General features: G+C 43.4%; 2 protein-coding genes across 3 annotated transcripts; one reads left to right on the top strand and one right to left on the bottom strand.

Annotated features, from left to right (window-relative positions):
* Positions 1-1,680: 1,680 nt before the first annotated feature.
* Positions 1,681-3,011, bottom strand: LOC108040448 (COP9 signalosome complex subunit 5). Of its 2 annotated transcripts, none has more exons than XM_017117930.2 (3): positions 2,647-3,011; positions 2,023-2,593; positions 1,681-1,957 (listed from the first exon to the last, which is right to left on the bottom strand). In XM_017117930.2, exons 1-3 carry the CDS (start codon positions 2,905-2,907, stop codon positions 1,812-1,814), a joined length of 978 nt encoding a protein of 325 aa, XP_016973419.1. In that variant the 5' UTR covers positions 2,908-3,011; the 3' UTR covers positions 1,681-1,811. The 2 variants fall into 2 exon arrangements, with proteins under 2 accessions (XP_016973419.1, XP_016973418.1); XM_017117929.2 differs by having other exon boundaries at positions 2,017-2,593; positions 2,647-3,008.
* A 707-nt stretch (positions 3,012-3,718) lies between these two features.
* On the top strand, positions 3,719-19,353 carry LOC108040443. Its single transcript, XM_044457327.1, has 7 exons — positions 3,719-4,147; positions 4,214-4,441; positions 4,521-4,564; positions 4,730-6,342; positions 6,425-6,487; positions 6,547-6,921; positions 9,084-19,353. The coding sequence occupies exons 1-7, from the start codon at positions 3,974-3,976 to the stop codon at positions 19,046-19,048; spliced, it is 12,462 nt and encodes a 4,153-aa protein (XP_044313262.1). The 5' UTR covers positions 3,719-3,973; the 3' UTR covers positions 19,049-19,353.
* Position 19,354: the final 1 nt, after the last annotated feature.

The following is a 19,354-nucleotide window of genomic DNA, read 5'->3' as shown; positions in this document are numbered from 1 at the left end:
CATTTCATGTCATTGCTCCTTGTTGATGCCAGTTGACGGTTACTTTTCGATAAAATATCAAAAAATGAAAGTTTTATTGCTTTTATACCAATAACTTACACGCACAAACGGAGAGTTAGTCACGTAAATCTTTATACAGGCTTTCGTTGCCGTCGTCTTACATTCTTGTAATTTTGTTTATTCTCCCTTTTGATGTGCGATTGTTTGGCTTGTATTGCACCACAATTTACATTTACTTTTAAGAGGATTTAAAAATTCCACAGGATAAATCTTGGGACGCACAAACATAAAAACAGCTACACATGTAACAAAATGTGGACATTTTAATGGGCATTCCTGGCAGAAGTGATGATAGCGGTTAAACAGGACCTGTATTTGCATTAACACCCCTCTTTCGGTACCTTACAGCGACCATAAACGTGACAACGTATTTAATTAATGCCCTTCTACACCGCCCCCGTGTCCATACAAATTGATTGGGCCACGTGCAGGAAGGGCGTTGACATCTCACTTGTAGCTTATGCTCCCAGGGGCAGACACTAGACTACGGGTCTACTCGGGATCCCCACCCGCCCATCGACAGACACGCAATCGAGGAATAAAAGTTGTAAAATACGCCAAACGACATAAAGATGAAACCATTTGATTGATGAGGAGGTCTCCTTTACAGCTGAACCAATGTGCTAACCAGGCTCTTGAACATTAACTTCAATACATACTCAAGCAATTAAAACAATACCGATGGCATTCAGTTGCTCCTTTGAGTCTGCCACGGCTTTAATATACTCAAATTGTGTGTTTTTAGTGACGTATTAAAATTACATTTTGAGAGTGTAGCGAACAACAAATCCATATTAATATAGATGTATACGATATAAAATCATAAATAATTAATAATAAAACTGTTATGACATTAACATTCTTTAACAAATATACATTATTTTGACTGTAGACCTACAATACAATTGGTTTGCAAAGCAATTAAAGCAACATTCGAATCAATGGCATTCAGTTGCACCTTTGAGGACGGCTCGGTTTACCGAATGGTTAACCATTTAAAATACTCAAATTGTGTGACGTATTAAGGGGTTTTATACCTTTTATTGTCGAAAAAAAGAGGAAAGTTTGGATTTTTATGTATGGAGCAATTTTTTTTATTACATGAATGATTATATTTTCTGTTCAGTTTGTTGTCAATGTTTGTGCAAAAATTTGTGATAAACGAGGAAAAGTCGCTCGGCTAGGAGCGCTATAACTTTCTTTCTACTGCTCAAATCTCAATGAAAATTTCGGGAAATGTTCTTACAAAGTTGTTCTTCAAGATAAAGCCATAAAAAAATTTTCGATTTTGAAAAAGGTATATAACCTCTTAAAAAACATTTTGAGAATGTATCTCCGTATGGCAACTCCTTATTGAAATTGATTTTTAAAATATAATAAACATAAATAAATAATAATTTAAATTTAAATCACTTAAAATGCAACTAGAGTTTCTTTAAAAAGAAGATACATTAATTATTTTTGTATTAAAATAAAATTCGTTTGCAAGGCGTTAAAGTTAGCGAATCAGATTTAGCTAATCTTCTATTTTTACATGGAAGAAAATTAAATTTGTGAAATTTATATTTTCTGATAAGTAATATTAAATCTTAATAGTACCCAAATTAAATGCTAATGCAGTTTTCAGTACTTTTATCCGCCTGAAAGGCGCTTTTATATTTTTTTGGATAAGGTTGACTTATTTAATAAATTTCTTCTGCACGGGATATTTTAAAACTCAATAGGAATAAGCAATTTTAAAAGTCTTTCATCTATTTTCCCAGTCCAACCTTGTTGAAGAGTTTGTCCTTTACGATCTGGGCCATCAGACCGTGTATCAGTTCGATGGTTGAGCGGCTGCAGTCCCGCGTGGCTTTCGACAACTTGTCCTCGGAGCGCTTCTCGTTTACATCGGTGCCTGTGGGGTAAAAAACTGGTAGTTATGTGCACAATTCTCGATCTCGACTCGTTATGTACCGCGACCTAAAAAGTTCTCACTCTGCTCCAGCTTCTCAGAGAGGTCCATTATCTGGCCGGTGGTGTACTCCGTATTGGTCAGCAGTCCCGAGCTGCCCAGCGTGTTTACCCAGTACTTGTTCCACAGGGAGTCAAGCAGCTTGCGGTCCAGTGCCGACTTGAAGTAGCTAATTTCCAGGGGATAGTACTGCTTGCAGTGAACACCAAAATCCTCGATCTTGTTTAGCGGGATTGTCTGGTACTCCGAGGGCTCCTCGTTTGGCGGCTTATATCCCTTTGGATAGGTGCGGAATGCCCCCAAACAGACCTTGCCAGCGGAAACAGTGCGCACCGGATCGACAACGATGGCCACGAAGGGCTCCTGGTACGTCTGGTTAAGCATCTGGGTGGACACATCGATGCCGGACAGCCAGCAACCGTATCCGGGATGGCTGTGGTACCAGCCCACGGCGTGTTCCATGCGGCCCACCTCCTTAGCCGCCTCCATGTAGGCGGTCATGTACTCGTAGGCCTGCGCCTGTGCATTCACGCGGGTCTCCGTGCCCTCCACGGGCAGTGCAAATGCATCCATGACAATCTGCGGTAACGAGCTGTAGTAGAGGAAATTTTTCATCTCTTTTGGTCACTCACCATCGTGTTGTCCTCCACCTTACCCAACATCAGTCCCATTACCTCCAGAGTGCCGCCCGAGCGGGCGTGCATTACCATCTTGAGCAGCGCCAGAGCCGAGATCTTGATGTCCTTGAAGAAGTGCGGATCCTTCTCCCAGGGCTTTGCGTCGATGATCTGGCGCTGCTGCTCCGCGTCGTAGCGGAAGATCTCGTCGCAGCTGGGCAGGGTTTGGATGTTGTTCTCCAACTCCCAGGTTTTCTGTGCGGCGTCAGTGTCCATTGCGATTATACTTTTGCCTAAATTTCTTGCCTTTTGTTGCGAACTTTTGTTTTATTCCGGCTCTAATCTAGGGATGACACTTGCAAGAGGTGGCACTATCGAAAGCTTAGTTCTCGTTCCCCAATTCAATTGTATACAAAGCCAGTGTTAAAAAAGGTACTTGTTAATTGCATTGTACCTAGTTCAGATGAATTAATATAATTTAGAAAAACGATTTTATATAATTTCGCAAATAATCTAGTAATATCTTAATCTAGATCATACTTATATATAGTACGACTGTTATTGTTATTATTTTTTCTCTTCACTGGAAAATAATGTATAATTAGGTTAACAACGTTACTGAACACAAAATTAAGATTTTACACGGGCTAAGCTAAATAACATTTTTTGTAATTAGATTAGAAAAATTTTCAAAAATAATTTAAGAGTATTTATAATTATGACGAACCGTTTATGAGCAAACAGACTTCTAGTTGTTTTTTGTTTGGCGTCTTTTTATTTTTCCGCCATCGTCAGCAGTATTCATAATTAACTGTATTATGTCCGCAGTCCTGCAACACTGTTTGAGGTTCTCTCTACCAGGGCTGAATTATATTCTCGATACAGAAAGTAACTTCATATCTTGCGAGTGTGCTTAAAGATTATGTTTGATCCTACAAAATAATGCTAATATAATAAAATTTTAACATCACCACGATTTGATGCATTGGTTTACAAAATTCTTTAACCTAAATCGAGTTGCCAGTTCCCGCGCCCTATATTTTAAATGTAACGCCTATACCGGCGCATTCGCATCAAGTTGGCATGACTTGCGCGTCCATTGCAAAAAAAAAATTCCTGCACAGAGTTTTCGGTACAAATTAACTACTTCGAAGCTCGTAATGTAGGCGGAAAAAGCGTTTTGTGGATACTGAGATTAGTGTAATAGATTAGTGTTCAATTTAATCGCGTTGTCGTCCTTCAAGATACTCAATAGATTTGATCGCTTTGCGGTTTTTCTAAGTATTCACATTGGTATTCGTTTTCCCCGCACCCAAGCCGCATTTGCGACGCCGCTGGGAAAATGTCGCTGGACGGAGCCAGGTTGCGCTATGAGGACGAAAATGGCAAAGTCGTGGTCCTGGCGGCCAAGGGACGCACCTTCCAGGTGGGCTCCTACTTCAACTGCGACCTGACTATAGAGGATCCGCAGGAGGAGCGGCTGCTTTGCGAGATAAAGTGCGACGCATTCGGCAGGGTGAGTCCAAATTGAAGGAAACCCGTTTACCCAGACGTCTCAACATACAGGGCTTTCATCATTTAGGTCAACATATACAACAAGTCCAGCCAGGAGCCCATCCACTTGAACGACCAGGTTTTCCATTCTTGCAATGGCAAGCGTCCCCTGCTCCACGGCTGTCGCATCACCATTCGGGACAAAGTCTACATCTGGGAGTTCCCCAAGACGTCAGAGGCGCAGGATGAACCAAGCACCCCAAAGAGCACCACATCGACCGTCGAGCAGGCCTCGAACTCCTGCCCTGCGCCGAAGGTAAGTGCCCACGATCTCCACCAGCAAGTACAGTCTTTCAACACCAAAATGTTTTTTTATATTTTCTATTTGCTTTCAGCAATCGCATCGTCTGCAGATCGACAAACGCCTGACGGTTCACAAGTAAGCAAAAGGCAGCAGGCAGAAGCCAGGCCGCCTACCTGGCCAACCCCTAAAATGTCTTGAATGTTTTCGACAGCAACAACAATAGGAAAACCCTGTTGCAAGCATGTGTTGCCTGCCTGTTAATAGTCCTCATAAAGTCTTATTTTTCTGATTCCCTTTCAGCTTTCACTACAGCATTAATTCGGATGACGAGGGAAATACTTCCATAGAATCGCGCGATCAGAACGAATCCCTCTTGGAGGAAGACAGCCTTGATTTCTCCACTCCATCCAGTTCAAATACAACAGCCTGTGAGACTCCCAAAGTGAATCTGCTTGAAGCCACGCAAAACAAGGAGAACACGGCCACCCCGCCGGGCAGCCACCAGAAGCTGCTGCAATTGTGCGCCCTCTCCGATGTCGTCATCACATCGTTCTCGCCGCGCGAGACAGGCGTCAAGGTGGAGAAGTCTTTCACCTGTGTTCGCAAGCCGGTCAAAGCAGCTAAGACCGTCTCCACGCCAAAGAGCGTTTACAGCACTCCAAAAGGCGGCGTGCTTTCGGAACTAAACGAGGACAGTTGCAGTCGCGATCTAATGGACTTCTGCACGCCTTCCACTTCGAAGAAGGCCAAGCGGGCTTCGTCCATGCATCTGATCGACTTGACCACACCCTCGAAGCTCCGACCTACGCCCAAGCAGACGCCCACGTCCATCACCGTGGACAGCACGGACGAGTCGTCCGATGCCTCTCCGCTGGTCATTGATATAACCAACTCTGCCACGCCGCCCTCATCAGGCCCTTTGCATCGGAACAACACTCCCCGGCGCCCTGGTGGCACCACTGGCGCTACACCCAAACGAACGCCCCAGTCCCTGATGAAACGGGCGTTGCTTACCAGCACCAAGAAACAGATCACCGCCAACCAGACCGATAAGACTACACCTGTGGCTAACGCCAAGCGGACAACACCGCCGGAGGCTCGTCGCCAGTGCCTAACCACTCCCCGACGTTTGCCTTTCCATCCGGTTAGGCGGACACCATTGCAGCGGCCGGAGGAAAAGGCAAGAGGCAAAGCACCCAATACCTCGCCCCGCAAGCGAAAAACACTCTTGGAAAGTCCCAGGGATAACAAAGTCTCCCAGCTCAGAAAGTCCTTTGCAGCGGCGAAGCGCAGTCCCGGCGTTGACAAGAGCAATAAGCTCGTAGCCAAGGCACGGCGATCGCTCAACTCGCCCAAGAGCGGATCTCCTAAACCTGCATCGCCATGTCCAAGAAAAACGTTTAATTTGCCACGGAACAAGTGCTCCACACCAGAGAAACTTGACGACTCAAAGGATGAACTAAGCCGCACTTTCACTATCATGGATGAAACCGAAGGAAGAGAACAGAGTGAGCGAGGATCGGTAATCGAAGCGGTGGCTGCCCTTATAACTGGAGATATGGAGAATGATGTATCCATTAAGCTCGCACCCGAAGTATTTGACAGCAAAATTTCTTCTGTCGAAGAGCAAGTCAAATCGATTAGCCCAGCCAACGAAAAGACAAATGAGTTACAATCTGAAGTGGAAAAAGTAAATTCTAAGAAAGATGATGTCATACTCGAGAATGAGCCAAATGATGTGGAAACTGCTCATATTGAGGAGTTATCTAAAAGTCCGTCAGATGCCAATCTTCAAGACGAGGAGAAAATCGAAACTTTGTCTATTCAAGTCAAAGAAAAAACAGAACTAGCTATTATCGAGGATAGCATTTGTGACGAGGTTCATGCAAATATTCCAAAGCAAACCAATGCTGGTAAGGAAAATTTATAATTTATATTATTTGTAAATAGTATTTTTTTCTAATTTTTATGAATTTACTTTTAAAACCATTGCAGCTAATCCTGATAAAATATTTGAGGATAACATTTGCGAAGAGGTGCTATTGGAGACTAAATTGGGTTAGTTACAACCTTTATTATTTTCAAAACCCAAGCTCAATTTTCAAATTATGGCACAGGCGATACATCAACAAAAAGAAAAGAACAAACTGCAAATGTAGATACACCCTCGATACGAAGAAGTTTACGCAAACTCTCTGTTGATCAAAGAGCAGTGACCACAACGCCCCGGAGGAGCAGTCGGAGATCCTCTGTGGACGCCAACAAGAAGGTGGTTTCGGAGGACAACAGTAAGCGCACACGCCGTGCTTCCTGTTCGGCGTTGGAAAGCCAAGAAGTGAGTACTCCACGACGCAAGCGTCGATTTACACAGGAAATGTCAACGCCAACGCGTCAATCGAAACGACTAATGAATACACCCAAGCGGGAAAACCAAGTGGATGAATCTGTTGGCGACATGGGCGTCATTTTGGAGGAAGGTGGTCCAGTAGACGGTGAGTGGACAATAATTAAATTTTAATTTAGTATACTATTCTGGACTAACATTACAATACTATTAGATATTTTTATACCCGTTACTCGTAGAGTAAAAGGGTATATTGTATTCGTGCAAAAGTATGTAACAGGTAGAAGGAAGCGTTTCCGACCCTATAAAGTATATATATTCTTGATCAGGATCACTAGCCGAGTCGATCTAGCCATGTCCGTCTGTCCGTCTGTCTGTCCGTATGAACGCTGAGATCTCGGAAACTATAAAAGCTAGAAGATTGGCATTTTGCATGTAGATTTTAGGAGTTCCTACGCACCGCAAGTTTGTTTCAAAATGGTGCCACGCCCCCTCTGACGCCCACAAGCCACAAGCTGTGGCCACAGTTTTGATGATATTATGAAAATTTTAATTGATATGTATTTGTTTCGTCAATAAATATCGATTGGCCTAATAAAAGTTTGCCACGCCCACTCTAACGCCCAAAACGCTTAAGCCTGGCTAGCGCCTACATTTCCGCCTTTCATGGCGCCATCTAACGGATGACTTTGGAACAGCTGGCCAGGGTGCTCAACAAAGTCAACGTTAATTCTCGATAATTTCTATTAAAGGAAATTGCGATGGTTTTCATTTGTCAATACATCATTTGCAATTGCCCGGCAAAGATAACTCCTTTCAAAGAAAGCTATTCGCTATACCCGTTACTCGTGTTGTGCAAACATTTAGACTTTAATATACATAATACTATTTAAGAATGTATGTGTTTAGCCAATATAAGTATGTATGTTTAATATTTCTAGTCAATTTATTGCACTCAAAAACATAAACATAAACACAAAAGCTGCCTGCGCTAAAGCAGCGCAGTGCTCGTGCTGTAAAGCTGCCGGCACTAAGAGATCGCCGAATTCAAATTGATAATTTGAACTTTTTGTCTTTTTTTCCTGTGGTCACTACAATTCACATTATGTTAAAAAAAAAACAAAAAAAAACACAAGAAGGCATATTTATATAAAGTTGTTTAGCTGAGTAACGGGTATCTAATAGTCGAGGCACTCGACTATAGCGTTCTCTCTTGTTTATATTGTTCAATACATTTTTATACCGAGACAAATTTTAGTAAAAAGTTTGCAACGCAGCATCATAAGGAGAGTCGATCTAGCCATGACCGCAATCTAACGAACGAAAAATATTTTAACCAAAAAATGAAAGCTAACTTCGGGCGGAGCCGAAGTTGATATACCCTTTCAGAATATTCTGTAAATTATATTGGTTGGCCAAAAATAAAACCCATAAAAAATCCCAACATTCTAACTTCAAAAATATCAAAGTTATGGCATTTTCAAGCGTTCAGTTATATGGCAGCTATAGCATATAGTCGGCCGATCCTTATAAAATTTGGTAGGTCGGATTATAACCCATAGAAAATCCCAGCTTCCTAACTTTGCAAACACAAAACTTATGGCATTTCCGATCAATCAGTTATATGGCAGCTATAGGATATAGTCGGCCGATTCTCATGAAATTCTGTAGGTCAGATTGATTGGCCAAAAATAAAACCTATAGCAAATCTTAACTTCCTAACTTTACAAACACCAAAGTTATGGCATTTCCGATCGTTCAGTTATATGACAGCTATAGGATATAGTCGGGCGATCCTTATGAAATTTGGTAAGTCGGATTGATTGGCCAAAAATAAAACCTATAGGCCGATCCCGGCCGTTCCGACTTATATACTGCGTGGGTGTGCGCGAAGTTTCAATCCGATATCTTTAAAACTGAGAGACTAGTTTTCGTAGAAACAGACAGACGGACAGACGGACATGGCTATATCAACTCAGGAGGTGATCCTGATCAAGAATATATATACTTTATAGGGTCGGAGATGTCTCCTTCACTGCGTTGCACACTTTTGACCAAAATTATAATACCCCCAGTAATCTGAATCAGTTGAGAAATTAATACAAATGAACATACCTTAAGTTTTTTAAAAATACATAAATTAAAATCATATATTTACAGCTATTTTGTGCATTAAAAAGCAAAAATAAAATATAGTAGTACAATTAAAATAATTTGAAATAATTTTACAAAAAGATTAATGTGTGTAGCTCTTGCACTAGGGTTGTTCAAGAAGAAGGATATATTTTAATAAGATTGTTTGCGTTACAGAAGAGAACTCTGCCATCGCTGACGACGAGAATTACGGCAACGAACTCATCGTCGATAATACAGATAATGTGGATTACCACGGCCTGAAGGATCTACTAAAAACACCCAAAAACTGTAGCACGCCACGCTTCAAAGGATTGAGGGAAATGATGCGCACGCCGAAGAATCCCGCCTCACCAATTTTGGGCAACTTAGCAGAGCTGTTAGAAACCTCTGCTGGTAGCACACCTTACCACAAAGGCAGGAGCAGCACAGCGGCTGACGTGGAGCAAGGAAAGACACTGGAGGGAATTCTAAAGACACCCAGCGCCAGAAATATTATGGTTCCAATTGAGCCAGCTAGTGCGGTGTTGAAATCACGCGAGGGTTCCTTGGCGGCGACCACGGAATACGATCTGAACATGACGAATACCACGTTGCATCTGGACAAAATCTTTGATGACGTTCCTGAAACGACTGGGCCCAACATGGAGGACACCGAAGCCGAGATAAATGTGACTGCTCTGAGCACAGCGACGGGTGTTGATCCACTGGGTTCCTCAAAGCTGAACGAATCCGTGCCATCAGAGGCTTTAATGACTGACTGTAATACAGCTACAGGCGCTTCCTTTAAGGATCCTTTGACCAGCACTACTTACAAGGCTTCGATGCAGACCGACCACAACCTAAGCGCCTTTACAGATACTGGCTCTAGGACCGCCTCGCCTAACCCAAACGAGATGAGCGGCATACAGTTGCTGGATCAGACATCGGACTCTATGTTTTTCGAACCTCTTATAGTGACGGGTGTGGAGTCAAGCGACGTCACTGTCGACGAGACGAGGGCTTCGAGTCAGACCATCCCACCTGCGGATAACATTGAGGATCGGTCAGACACAGATTCGAACGTTGGTTTAACTGAGCCCCTTGTATTCAGTGATGACGAAGAAGAATCAGAGAAGTCCGAAACGACTCCCAAAAAGCATACCTGTTTCGGGGAAACATCTACAGCCTACAAGCTTCAAGAATCTGGCGATTTGCGTGGCAACAAATCTGTTACTGAGACATCAGTTAATGATAAAAAGATGGATTCAGTTTCTGAAGTCTCTCTTATTGAAGTGGAAGATACCACAATAGAAGGCAGTAGTATTAGCGTATCAAACCCAATAGACGACGTAACTCAAGATGAAAAATCTCTTGTAATCGAACTAGACAAATTTAGGGATAAGGGAGAACCAGGTCAAGAAAACAATGAATCTGCGGTCGTGGAATTGACGATCTTAGAGTCCGAGATTTTTCCCCTGGACTCAACCGCAGGCTGTTCGGTCATTTCTTCGAATGTTTCTAACTGCAGTGAGGTGGACTTACCTAACGTTGATTTGAAACCACTCGATTCTAAGACGACAAATCTTGGCGATGTTAAAACTACGGAAGTTTCAATTGAAGGAACTAAAGAGGATGACGTTTCTCATTTGGATCTACCTCAATCTGAACATGAAAAGACCACTGATGTAAAAACTGATCAACCAGTCACAGAAAAATTATTTACCGAACGGGTTGCAAAAGAATGCAAAGATTTGTCTCTGGGAAATACAGCTGAAACTAATGAATCAAAGTTAACTTCTGAAAAACGTCCAGGAGAAAATAAACCTGATGAGGGGGCTTGTGATGCTGCAACCGATCAACTAGTCATTAAAACTTCACCTGTCCATGAACATCCAGAAGAACACATAGATGCAGACCAACCGATCATTGAAACATCAATTTCCGAAAAACATTCAGAAAACACCCAATCTGATGAAGTGTCCACTGACGTAATGACAGCACCTGCCGATAAACTTCCGGAGAAAAGCCAGTCTTATCTCCCTCTTGAAAAACAAACTAATGCGGAAACCGATCAACTAGTCATCAAAACAACTCCACCAGCCGAAGAATTTCCGGAGGAAAGCAAACCTGAAAAGACCACTGATTCAGAAACCGATCAACTGGTCATCGAAACATTACCTGCCGATGAACTTCCAGAAGAAAGCACATCTGATCTACTTCTTGAAAAGAAACCTGATGGAGAAAATGAATCGACACATACCGAAGTACTTCTAGAAGAAAGTACCACTAGTGCAGCAGCTGGTGATAGCGAAGTGCTTGGTCAAACACAAGAGCTACTTCCAAAAGATGTAATTCAAAATTGTGGGTCATGTCCCATTGGCGATACAAGCATCAGTAAAGCTATCGATGAAGATTCCGCTATCGATCGAAATGAATCTGTAGTTGATTCTGCCGAAGATTCTGGAGCCCTAAGCAAATCGCAAGAAAAACAAGAAAATTCAGCTAAGGAAGAAACTTCTATTGACGAAACAGCAAAGTATACATCATCTCCCAGCTCTACAGTTGAGATCGAACACTCGGAAGTTGTGGATTCGCCAGAAAACTCGACAGGAGTAGATAATGCAACTGCAACCAAAGGTGCTACCCCAACACCCAGAGACTTTAGTGTTACCGACAAAAATAACGATGACCAGCTGAATGGAGCAACTGTGTCGGATGCTGCCGATCAATCGTCTGATAAACAGGAACATCTAAATGAAAAGGATAAGGATATAATCGAAGGAGTTCCAAAAGATTCAATTTCGGTCGAAACATCCAGAAATGTAAATTCAACTGAAAATCTTCAGGTCGGCATCCAGGAGCCATCATCTCCTAAGTCTGAACCAGATAGTAAAGCGTTTAAGTCAACTCCTCTGGATAAAAATGTTCCCATTGAAGAAGAAGAGGAACCATCAAAAGAAGTTAAGTCGGCACAGGAAGCTGAAAAATCGTATCAAAACCGACCTAAGGAGGAAATTCACATGGCTGAATCGACTACAGATTATCAAACTTCAAAAGATGAATGTTCGCAAATTGATGAACGCATTACTGATCAGGCCAATGAGGATTCTATTCTTGAAGAAGCATGTGGTCAACCTAAAGTGCCCTCTGATCAAGAAGAAACTGATAGTGTGGTTGTTCAATTGGATGCAACGAAGAGCGTTTTTGAGCAAACTACATTAAATGAATGTTCATTAATGGAAGAAGCCGGAGAAAATCAGTCAAATGAAGATTCTTATATGGAGAAATCATCTGGATCCGACAGAACAAACGGTGATCAAGGGGAAGCTGAGAAATGCGAACAAAAGGAGGCTCTAAACAAAACTGAAGACGAAGTGATTTTGGATGGAAGTTCTCTAACTGAAGTCTCCGCGTCTGATCAACCCAAAGATGTCTCTATTCTATCGGAACCTTCTTGTTTTGAAAAAACTAAGGAAGATAAGGAGCTGAACAAAGAGGAAGTCAAGAAATATGGACCTGACGATGAGGTGATTCAGCTGGATGCCTCTAGCATTGTAAACCAAACTCCGCTTGATGGAAGTTTACTAGCTTCTAATCAATTCAACGAAGAATGTATTCTGGAGGACAAACCAAAAATGTCTGGGACTATGAATAAAGAGGAAGCTGAAAAATGTGTGCCAAAAGAGTCACCAAACCAAAATGGTCCTGACGATGAGGTGATTGAATTAGATACTTCGAGAGTAGTTGAGGAATCTATACTGGTTGAAAATTCTTTAATTGAATGTTCCGTCACTGAGGAGCACAATAAAGATTTTACTTCAGTGGAATCATCTAATTTCAACAAAACAAAGCCAATTTCAGTCACGGATCAAAAGGAATCTGAGACTTCAACAGGTAAATCCTATACAGATCACGGAGTTGAGGTAGTGGTGCAAAATGTTGAAATAAAAGATATCGAAAAGCCAGCAGATTTGCACAAGTCTACTGATACTGAAAGTCATAAAGAAACTGATGAGCAATTGTCGTTTGTAAAAAAGTCCTCCGTGAACGAATGTTATCAAGATGTCTTATCTGTGACCGCCGAAGTTTCTACGTCTGCACCAGAAATAGCGCTAAATGTTTCCAATTCCAATATCCAAGTTATAATTGCAGCACAAGCTGATAATTCCAAAAGAGCAGCGAATTATTTTGTACGCCAAACTGAAGGAGACGTACCTAGTGCAAAAGCTGAGGAGCAGGAAGCATTAGTACAGGAAACCGAAAAAGATGAAGGGGAAATTATTGGCGAACTCAAGGAAATACCAAAAGCACAAGCACAGTCAGATGACCAACAGATAGATGAAAAACTGTCCCTACAGAAGAAGATTTCAGAAGTTATACAAAGCGAAAAGTATGAAGTCATTGATTTGGATGATTCCAGTTCTAGCGCACAAGGACATGAAACAATGCCACAAGAAGCTTTTGAAAACAAAGAATCTGATGCACCAAAAGCAAGATCGGCTGCACTGCTAGATACGGAGCCTCAGGTATCAGATAAGCTGGCGCAACCAAAGCTGGTAGAAGAATTTGTCACTGCCGCTAAAAAGAATGATGAGAGAGTTACAACTTATGACACCACTTTGAATGAACTAAAGGAAGAAGGTGTTGCACCTCCTACACTCACAACTTTACAAAAATATGACGTCATTGATTTGGATGATTCCAGTTCTAGCGCACAAGGACCTGAAACATCGTCGATCGAAAATATTGATGAAATAGAATTTGTTGCATCAAAAGAAAGTACTTCTGCCTCAGTGGAACTGGCAACAGAGGAGCCCGAGGAGCCAAATAATCTAACTGATCCAGCGTTTGCAAAAGAGTCTGTCACTTTCACAACATCTAAAGACAATTTGGGTAATCTTCAGAAAAACGACTTTGCACCTTCCGAACCTAGAACAAAACCAATAATCATTGATGACAAAGTTGCACTTACCGAACAATTAGATGTAATTGATTTAGATGATTCCAGTTCTAGCGCCCAAGGACCTGAAACAAGGCCAATCGAAGCCATTAAAGAAAAAGAATCTTTTGCATCAAATACAAGTACTTCAACTGGAGTGCCAACAGAGAAGCCTCAGGGATCACAACAGGTGGCTAAACCACTGCTTGCAGAAGAGTTTGTTACAGTCACTGCCACTGATCCAGTGCCAGCAAAAGAGTCTGTCACTATGACTTCCGCTAAAAAGATTGAAGTAAAAGCAACAACATCTGAAGACCATTTCGATAATATTGAGAAAACCGATTTTGCACCTTCCGAACCTAAAACAAAAACAATAATCACTGATGAAAAAGTTGCACTTACCGAACAATTGGATGTAATTGATTTAGATGATTCCAGTTCTAGCGCCCAAGGACCTGAAACAACGCCAATCGAAGACATCAAAGAAAAAGAATCTTTTGCATCAAATGCACATACTTCAACTGGACAACTGCCAACAGAGAATCCTCAGGTATCAGAACAGGTGGCTAAGCCAGTGCTAGCAGAAGAGTTTAATACAGTCACTGCCACTAAAAACAGTGATCTGACTGATCCAGCGCCTGCAAAAGAGTCTGACACTTTGACTTCCGCTAAAAGGATTGCAGTAAAAGCAACAACATCTGAAGACCATTTCGATAATATTGAGAAAGACAACTTTGCAGCCTTCGAACCTAAAACAAAACCAATAATCACTGATGAAAAAGTTGCACTTACCGAAAAATTGGATGTAATTGACTTAGATGATTCTAGTTCTAGCGCCCAAGGAGCTGAAACAAAGCCAATCGAAGCCATTAAAGAAAAAGAATCTGAACTGCCAATAGAGAAGCCCCAGGTATCAAAACAGGTAGCTAAACCAGTGCTTGCAGAAGAGTTTGTTACAGTCACTGCCACTAAAGAGAGTGATGAAATATTAACATCTTCTGAAGCCACTTTGGATACTCTTGAGGAAGACGGCAATGCTGCAGAAACTGAAACAGTGCCGCCCAAAGACATCGATGAAGAAGTTGCACTTACTGAAAAATATGATATCATCGATTTGGATGATTCCAGTTCCAGCGCACAAGCACCTGAAACAAAGCCACTCGACACCGTTGATAAAAAAGAATTTGTTGCATCAAACTCGAATACTTTTGTTAATGTTTCAGTTGCACTGCCAACAGAGGAGCCTCAAGCATCAGATGAGCTGGCTAATGCAGCGCCTGTAGCAGAGAGTAAAAGGAGAATAAAAACTTCTGAGGGCACTTTAGATAACCTTAAAAAAGAACGCATTGCATCTCCTGAACCAGATACTGTTCAAGAAATACAAGACCAAGAAAAACTTGATAAGCCAGTGGTTGACGATCACACTGCAGAAGAGTTATCAGCTCAATCAAAATCGGAACATGGAAATATTAATCTTATTTCAGAAACGGCAAATTATGCAGTCCTGCTTACACAGGAAGCTCTATCCTCAAATGATAATGCTGAGCAAAGCCAAATCAATACTGAGAAAAAATCAAGTGAGGAGCTTGATCATAGTACTTCAACCGGTTTAAATACAGGAAATAAAGACAACATCTTAAAAATTTCAAACCCATCCATATCAAGTGATAAAACGAATGTGCCTCGACAAGTTCGCAAGCCATTGAACGACGAAGTTATATCTTCGGATGAAAGTGAGGCAAGGCCAGCAAAACGAGCGACTAGAAAGGGATCGGCTTCCTCTGATAGACCTGCAGAAGCTACCGGATCTGAAAGGATGAAGAGGAGGGCGCGAAAACCATCTGCTGAAGTTGAAGACCATGAAAAGGATAATAAGCAAGAAGATTATGTCCACCTTAAGACTAGGGGACGAGCTAGAAAGCCTTCATCGGAAGTAGATGAGTCCCAGGGAGACGATAAAACCGAAAAGAGAGAAGGACGAGGACATACTCCATCAGCAGAAGCTTCTGAGCTGATCCAAAAAGAGGAAAATGTTGAAGAGCATAAAGCGGAAGAAAACCTGGAACCGATCTTTGAAGAAGGCGAGCCAGAAGTTGAGAGGGAAGAGTCAACAGAAGGTGAGGATAACAACAAGAAGGAGCCAACCAATGAAAAAACAAAAAAGCGTGGGAGGAAACCATTAGCAAAAGAGCCAGATGCCACAATGGGCAAGAAAGTAAACACTGGAGATGTTCTGGAAGGCGTCCATGAATTTGAAAATCCGCATGAAGATCTATCGGATCAAGCAGAACAACAGGAACATCCAAAGCCTGTACCAGTTGTGTCACCGAATGTGTTAATGAAGGAAGAGGATGATCCCAACCAGAAGGCGACCACCATAGAAAATTCTAAAAGGCGAGGAAGAAAGGCATCTGCAAAAGAAACAGATACCACGTCAGGCAAAAAAGGAAAGACTGAACATGTTCTAGAGTCGGTCAATGAAGATGGTACTTCGCATTCCAATCGAGAACGAGAACCTGTGCCAGTATTATCGCCTGCATCCAATGAGGAGGAGGAAGCAAAGTCGGAAGTTAAGAGCAAGCAAGACCCAAGGGAAGACGAAAATATAAATCAAAAGAATCCTATCATAGAAAAGCCTAAAAGACGGGGCCGGAAACCATCGGCCAAAGAAACGGTAACGTCATTGGACAGGAATGAAAAAGCTAAAGACAACCTGAAAACCGCCAATCAATATCATTTGGATGACTCTGTACAAGAGGAGCCTCAAGAGCCTATGCCAGTCGAGGCTTTAAATTTATTTAAGGAAGATCAGGAAACGAAGACAGAAGTTGGTCCTAATGCTTATCCAGAAAAGCCAAGTAGGAGGGCCCGCAAGGCCTCAGAAGATGTAAGCATAGTACCCGACAAGAAGCACAAATCAGAAGAACTGCCTTCTATTGAAAAGCACAATAATAAGTCCAAGGAGTCAGTTAAAGAAGACCTTACAGAAGTTCGCGTGGAGAGATCGAAGCGCAGAGGACGTAAACCATCAGCAGAGGAGGTGAAAGCCACCGGAAGTAATCAGCAGAATGATGGCATAGAGGAGATCAAAGTGGATGATGCGATTGCCTCTATTCAAGAGGAAAATAAGCTCCATTCGGGAGCACGGAAATCAGCTGAATTTATTCCCGCAAATGTCCAGGAGCCGGTTAAGGAAGACCACATTGAAAGACCCAAGCGTCGGGGACGGAAGCCTTCAGTGGATATTGATAATGTAGCTCAGCAGAATCACCAGACTGATGACGTAGAGGAGATCAAAGTGGAGAATGCGCTTACCTCTATTCAAGAGGAAAATAAGCCCCATTCGCGAGCACGAAAATCAGATGAATTTATTCCCGCAAATGTCCAGGAGCCGGCTAAGGAAGACCACATTGAAAGACCTAAGCGTCGAGGACGCAAGCCTTCAGTGGATATTGATCATGTAGCTCGAGAAGTTGTGGAAAAACCCAAACGAAGGGGTAGGACACCAGCAGAGCACGAGAAGCAACTGAATGAGGACGAAAAGCAGGAGCCGGCGTTGCAAATTGTGGAGCCTGAGAAAAAAACCAGGCGCAATACACGCAAAGCTTCCGCTGAAACTGCTGAAGCCGTTCCGACAAGCGGTGAAGATCATCTTCAACAAATCAAAGAGGCAACTGAGCCGGGTTCAGAATCAGAGCCGACACCAACTAAAACAAAGGAGAAGGAGGAGCACAAAACCCGGCGTCGCGGTCATAAGCCAACGGCGGAGACGATTGAGGAACCGATAAAAAAGAACTCGCCCGAAATCCCATCTCACTCACGCAGGCGTGGACGAAAGACTTCCGAAGATGAGACCCTAACAACCGCAGATATTGCTGAACCGAAGACAAAACTTCGTGGAGGCAGGGTGTCCTTAGATCAGGAGAAGGAGGAAATCCAATTAGAAGTCGTAGAACTGCCACCGGCGAAAACAACACGGCGCGGTCGGAAGCCAAGCGCAGATGTGGCAACCCCAGAGAAGAAACCTCCCTCAAGACGCGTCCGAAACGCCTCAGCGAATATCGACGAAGGGACGCCAGTGGCCAAAAAGACGACTAACCGACGTGGTCGAAAAGAAGATGCGCTTGATGAAGAGCCCATAAATCAGATTGATTTACAGGATCTCCCAACGGACAGTGTGCCGGCAACGGTGGTCACATCGAGCTCTCCGGCCAAGACTAGCGATGGAGAAGAACTTACGCCTCGGCGCCGCGAGGGCCGCAACCTGCCGCGTAAAAACTACGAAGAGGCACCAGACGACGAGAAGCCGCACTCCGCCTCGCGACGGGCACGCAAGCCAGCGGCCAGCAAGGGATTGGCCAACACGGCGCCAGAGCCAGATGCACTTACAGCTACACCCGTATCCAAACAACCACCCATCGAGGAAGATGTCACTCCGGCCAACACGGGTGCCATGCCGGAGCCCACGACTTCTCAGCGACGCGAGGGACGCAACCTGCCGCGCAAGAACTACACGGAGGCGCCGGACGACGACAAGCCCACAACGGCTCGCGGTCGCAGAGTGCGCAATCTGACTGCGAAGGCCCTGGAGTTGATTGTGGACTCCTCGCCGCGTCCGGCGACTCCAAAGAGACCCAAGGGCAAGGCGATCGAGGATGAGGGCGCCCCCGCAAAGGCTACACAAGAAATTCTACCAGCAGCAGAGGGGACTACGCCGGAAGATGAACCGGTGCCCGCTGCCAAAGGTCGTGGTACACGTCGTAAAGCAGACGAAGTCGGCGATGTATTGGCGCCAGCCAGTAAGCGAGGAGGTCGCGGAAATCATAGTGGGACGGATGAGTCAGACCAGAAGCCGGCAAAAAAGAATGTACGCGCAACGGCACGCAAAGCTAAAGTCGAGACTGACCCGGAGGAACATCCGCCCACCAAAAAGGCGCGAGGCGGAGCACGTGCCAAAACACCTGTGGCAGTAACAGAGGAGTCTGCCTCTAACCAGGAGGGGGAGCCACTCAAGAAACCCGCTGCTCGCAGCAGAGCACGAGGCGCGAAGGCAGCAGAGCCCGAGCAGCCCCACCAGGATTCCCAAGTCGAAGTCGCCGCCTCCACATCCGCGACGACAGTGCGCGGTGGGCGAGGCAGAAAGGTGCACTTCGAAGCAGCGCCGGAGGTATCTACCAGTGAGGATGCGCCCAAGCGGGCAACTCGATCCCGCCGGAAGTAAAACCTATATTTTTTATTCACAATCTTGCACCACTTTGTATAATTTTTTGATTATTTTATAATGTTTACCTATCAATTTACGTTACTAACTTCTGTATAAAAAATTTGCATTTATAATTTAATCATGGAACAATATTATATTCTATTGTTAATCCCCACATTTCGGTGGGATATGAAAGGGATGGCTCCCCTCGCTCAAAAATCCTTAATAGATTTAAGGCATTACACATTATTAATACATATACATAGTTTACCTGTAAGACACTATCAAAAACCCCCAAAAATAATAAAGATTCGTAAACCTTAT

The sequence above is a fragment of the Drosophila rhopaloa genome, unplaced genomic scaffold (assembly GCF_018152115.1).
Source record: "Drosophila rhopaloa isolate 14029-0021.01 unplaced genomic scaffold, ASM1815211v1 contig_155, whole genome shotgun sequence".
NCBI classification, from domain to species: Eukaryota; Metazoa; Arthropoda; class Insecta; order Diptera; family Drosophilidae; genus Drosophila; species Drosophila rhopaloa.
This window is presented reverse-complemented; position numbering and strand designations above follow the sequence as displayed.

Bases quoted from the DNA above. Each gene is read 5' to 3' on its own strand.
- LOC108040443 (XM_044457327.1), top strand. From the start codon at position 3,974: ATGTCGCTGGACGGAGCCAGGTTGCGCTATGAGGACGAAAATGGCAAA. The intron at 4,148-4,213 runs GTGAGTCCAAAT...TTCATCATTTAG, and splicing joins AGTGCGACGCATTCGGCAGG to GTCAACATATACAACAAGTC. The intron at 6,488-6,546 runs GTTAGTTACAAC...ATTATGGCACAG, and splicing joins GCTATTGGAGACTAAATTGG to GCGATACATCAACAAAAAGA.
- LOC108040448 (XM_017117929.2), bottom strand. From the start codon at position 2,907: ATGGACACTGACGCCGCACAGAAAACCTGGGAGTTGGAGAACAACATC. The intron at 2,594-2,646 runs GTGAGTGACCAA...TCGTTACCGCAG, and splicing joins AGGTGGAGGACAACACGATG to ATTGTCATGGATGCATTTGC. The intron at 1,958-2,016 runs GTACATAACGAG...TTTACCCCACAG, and splicing joins TGAGAACTTTTTAGGTCGCG to GCACCGATGTAAACGAGAAG.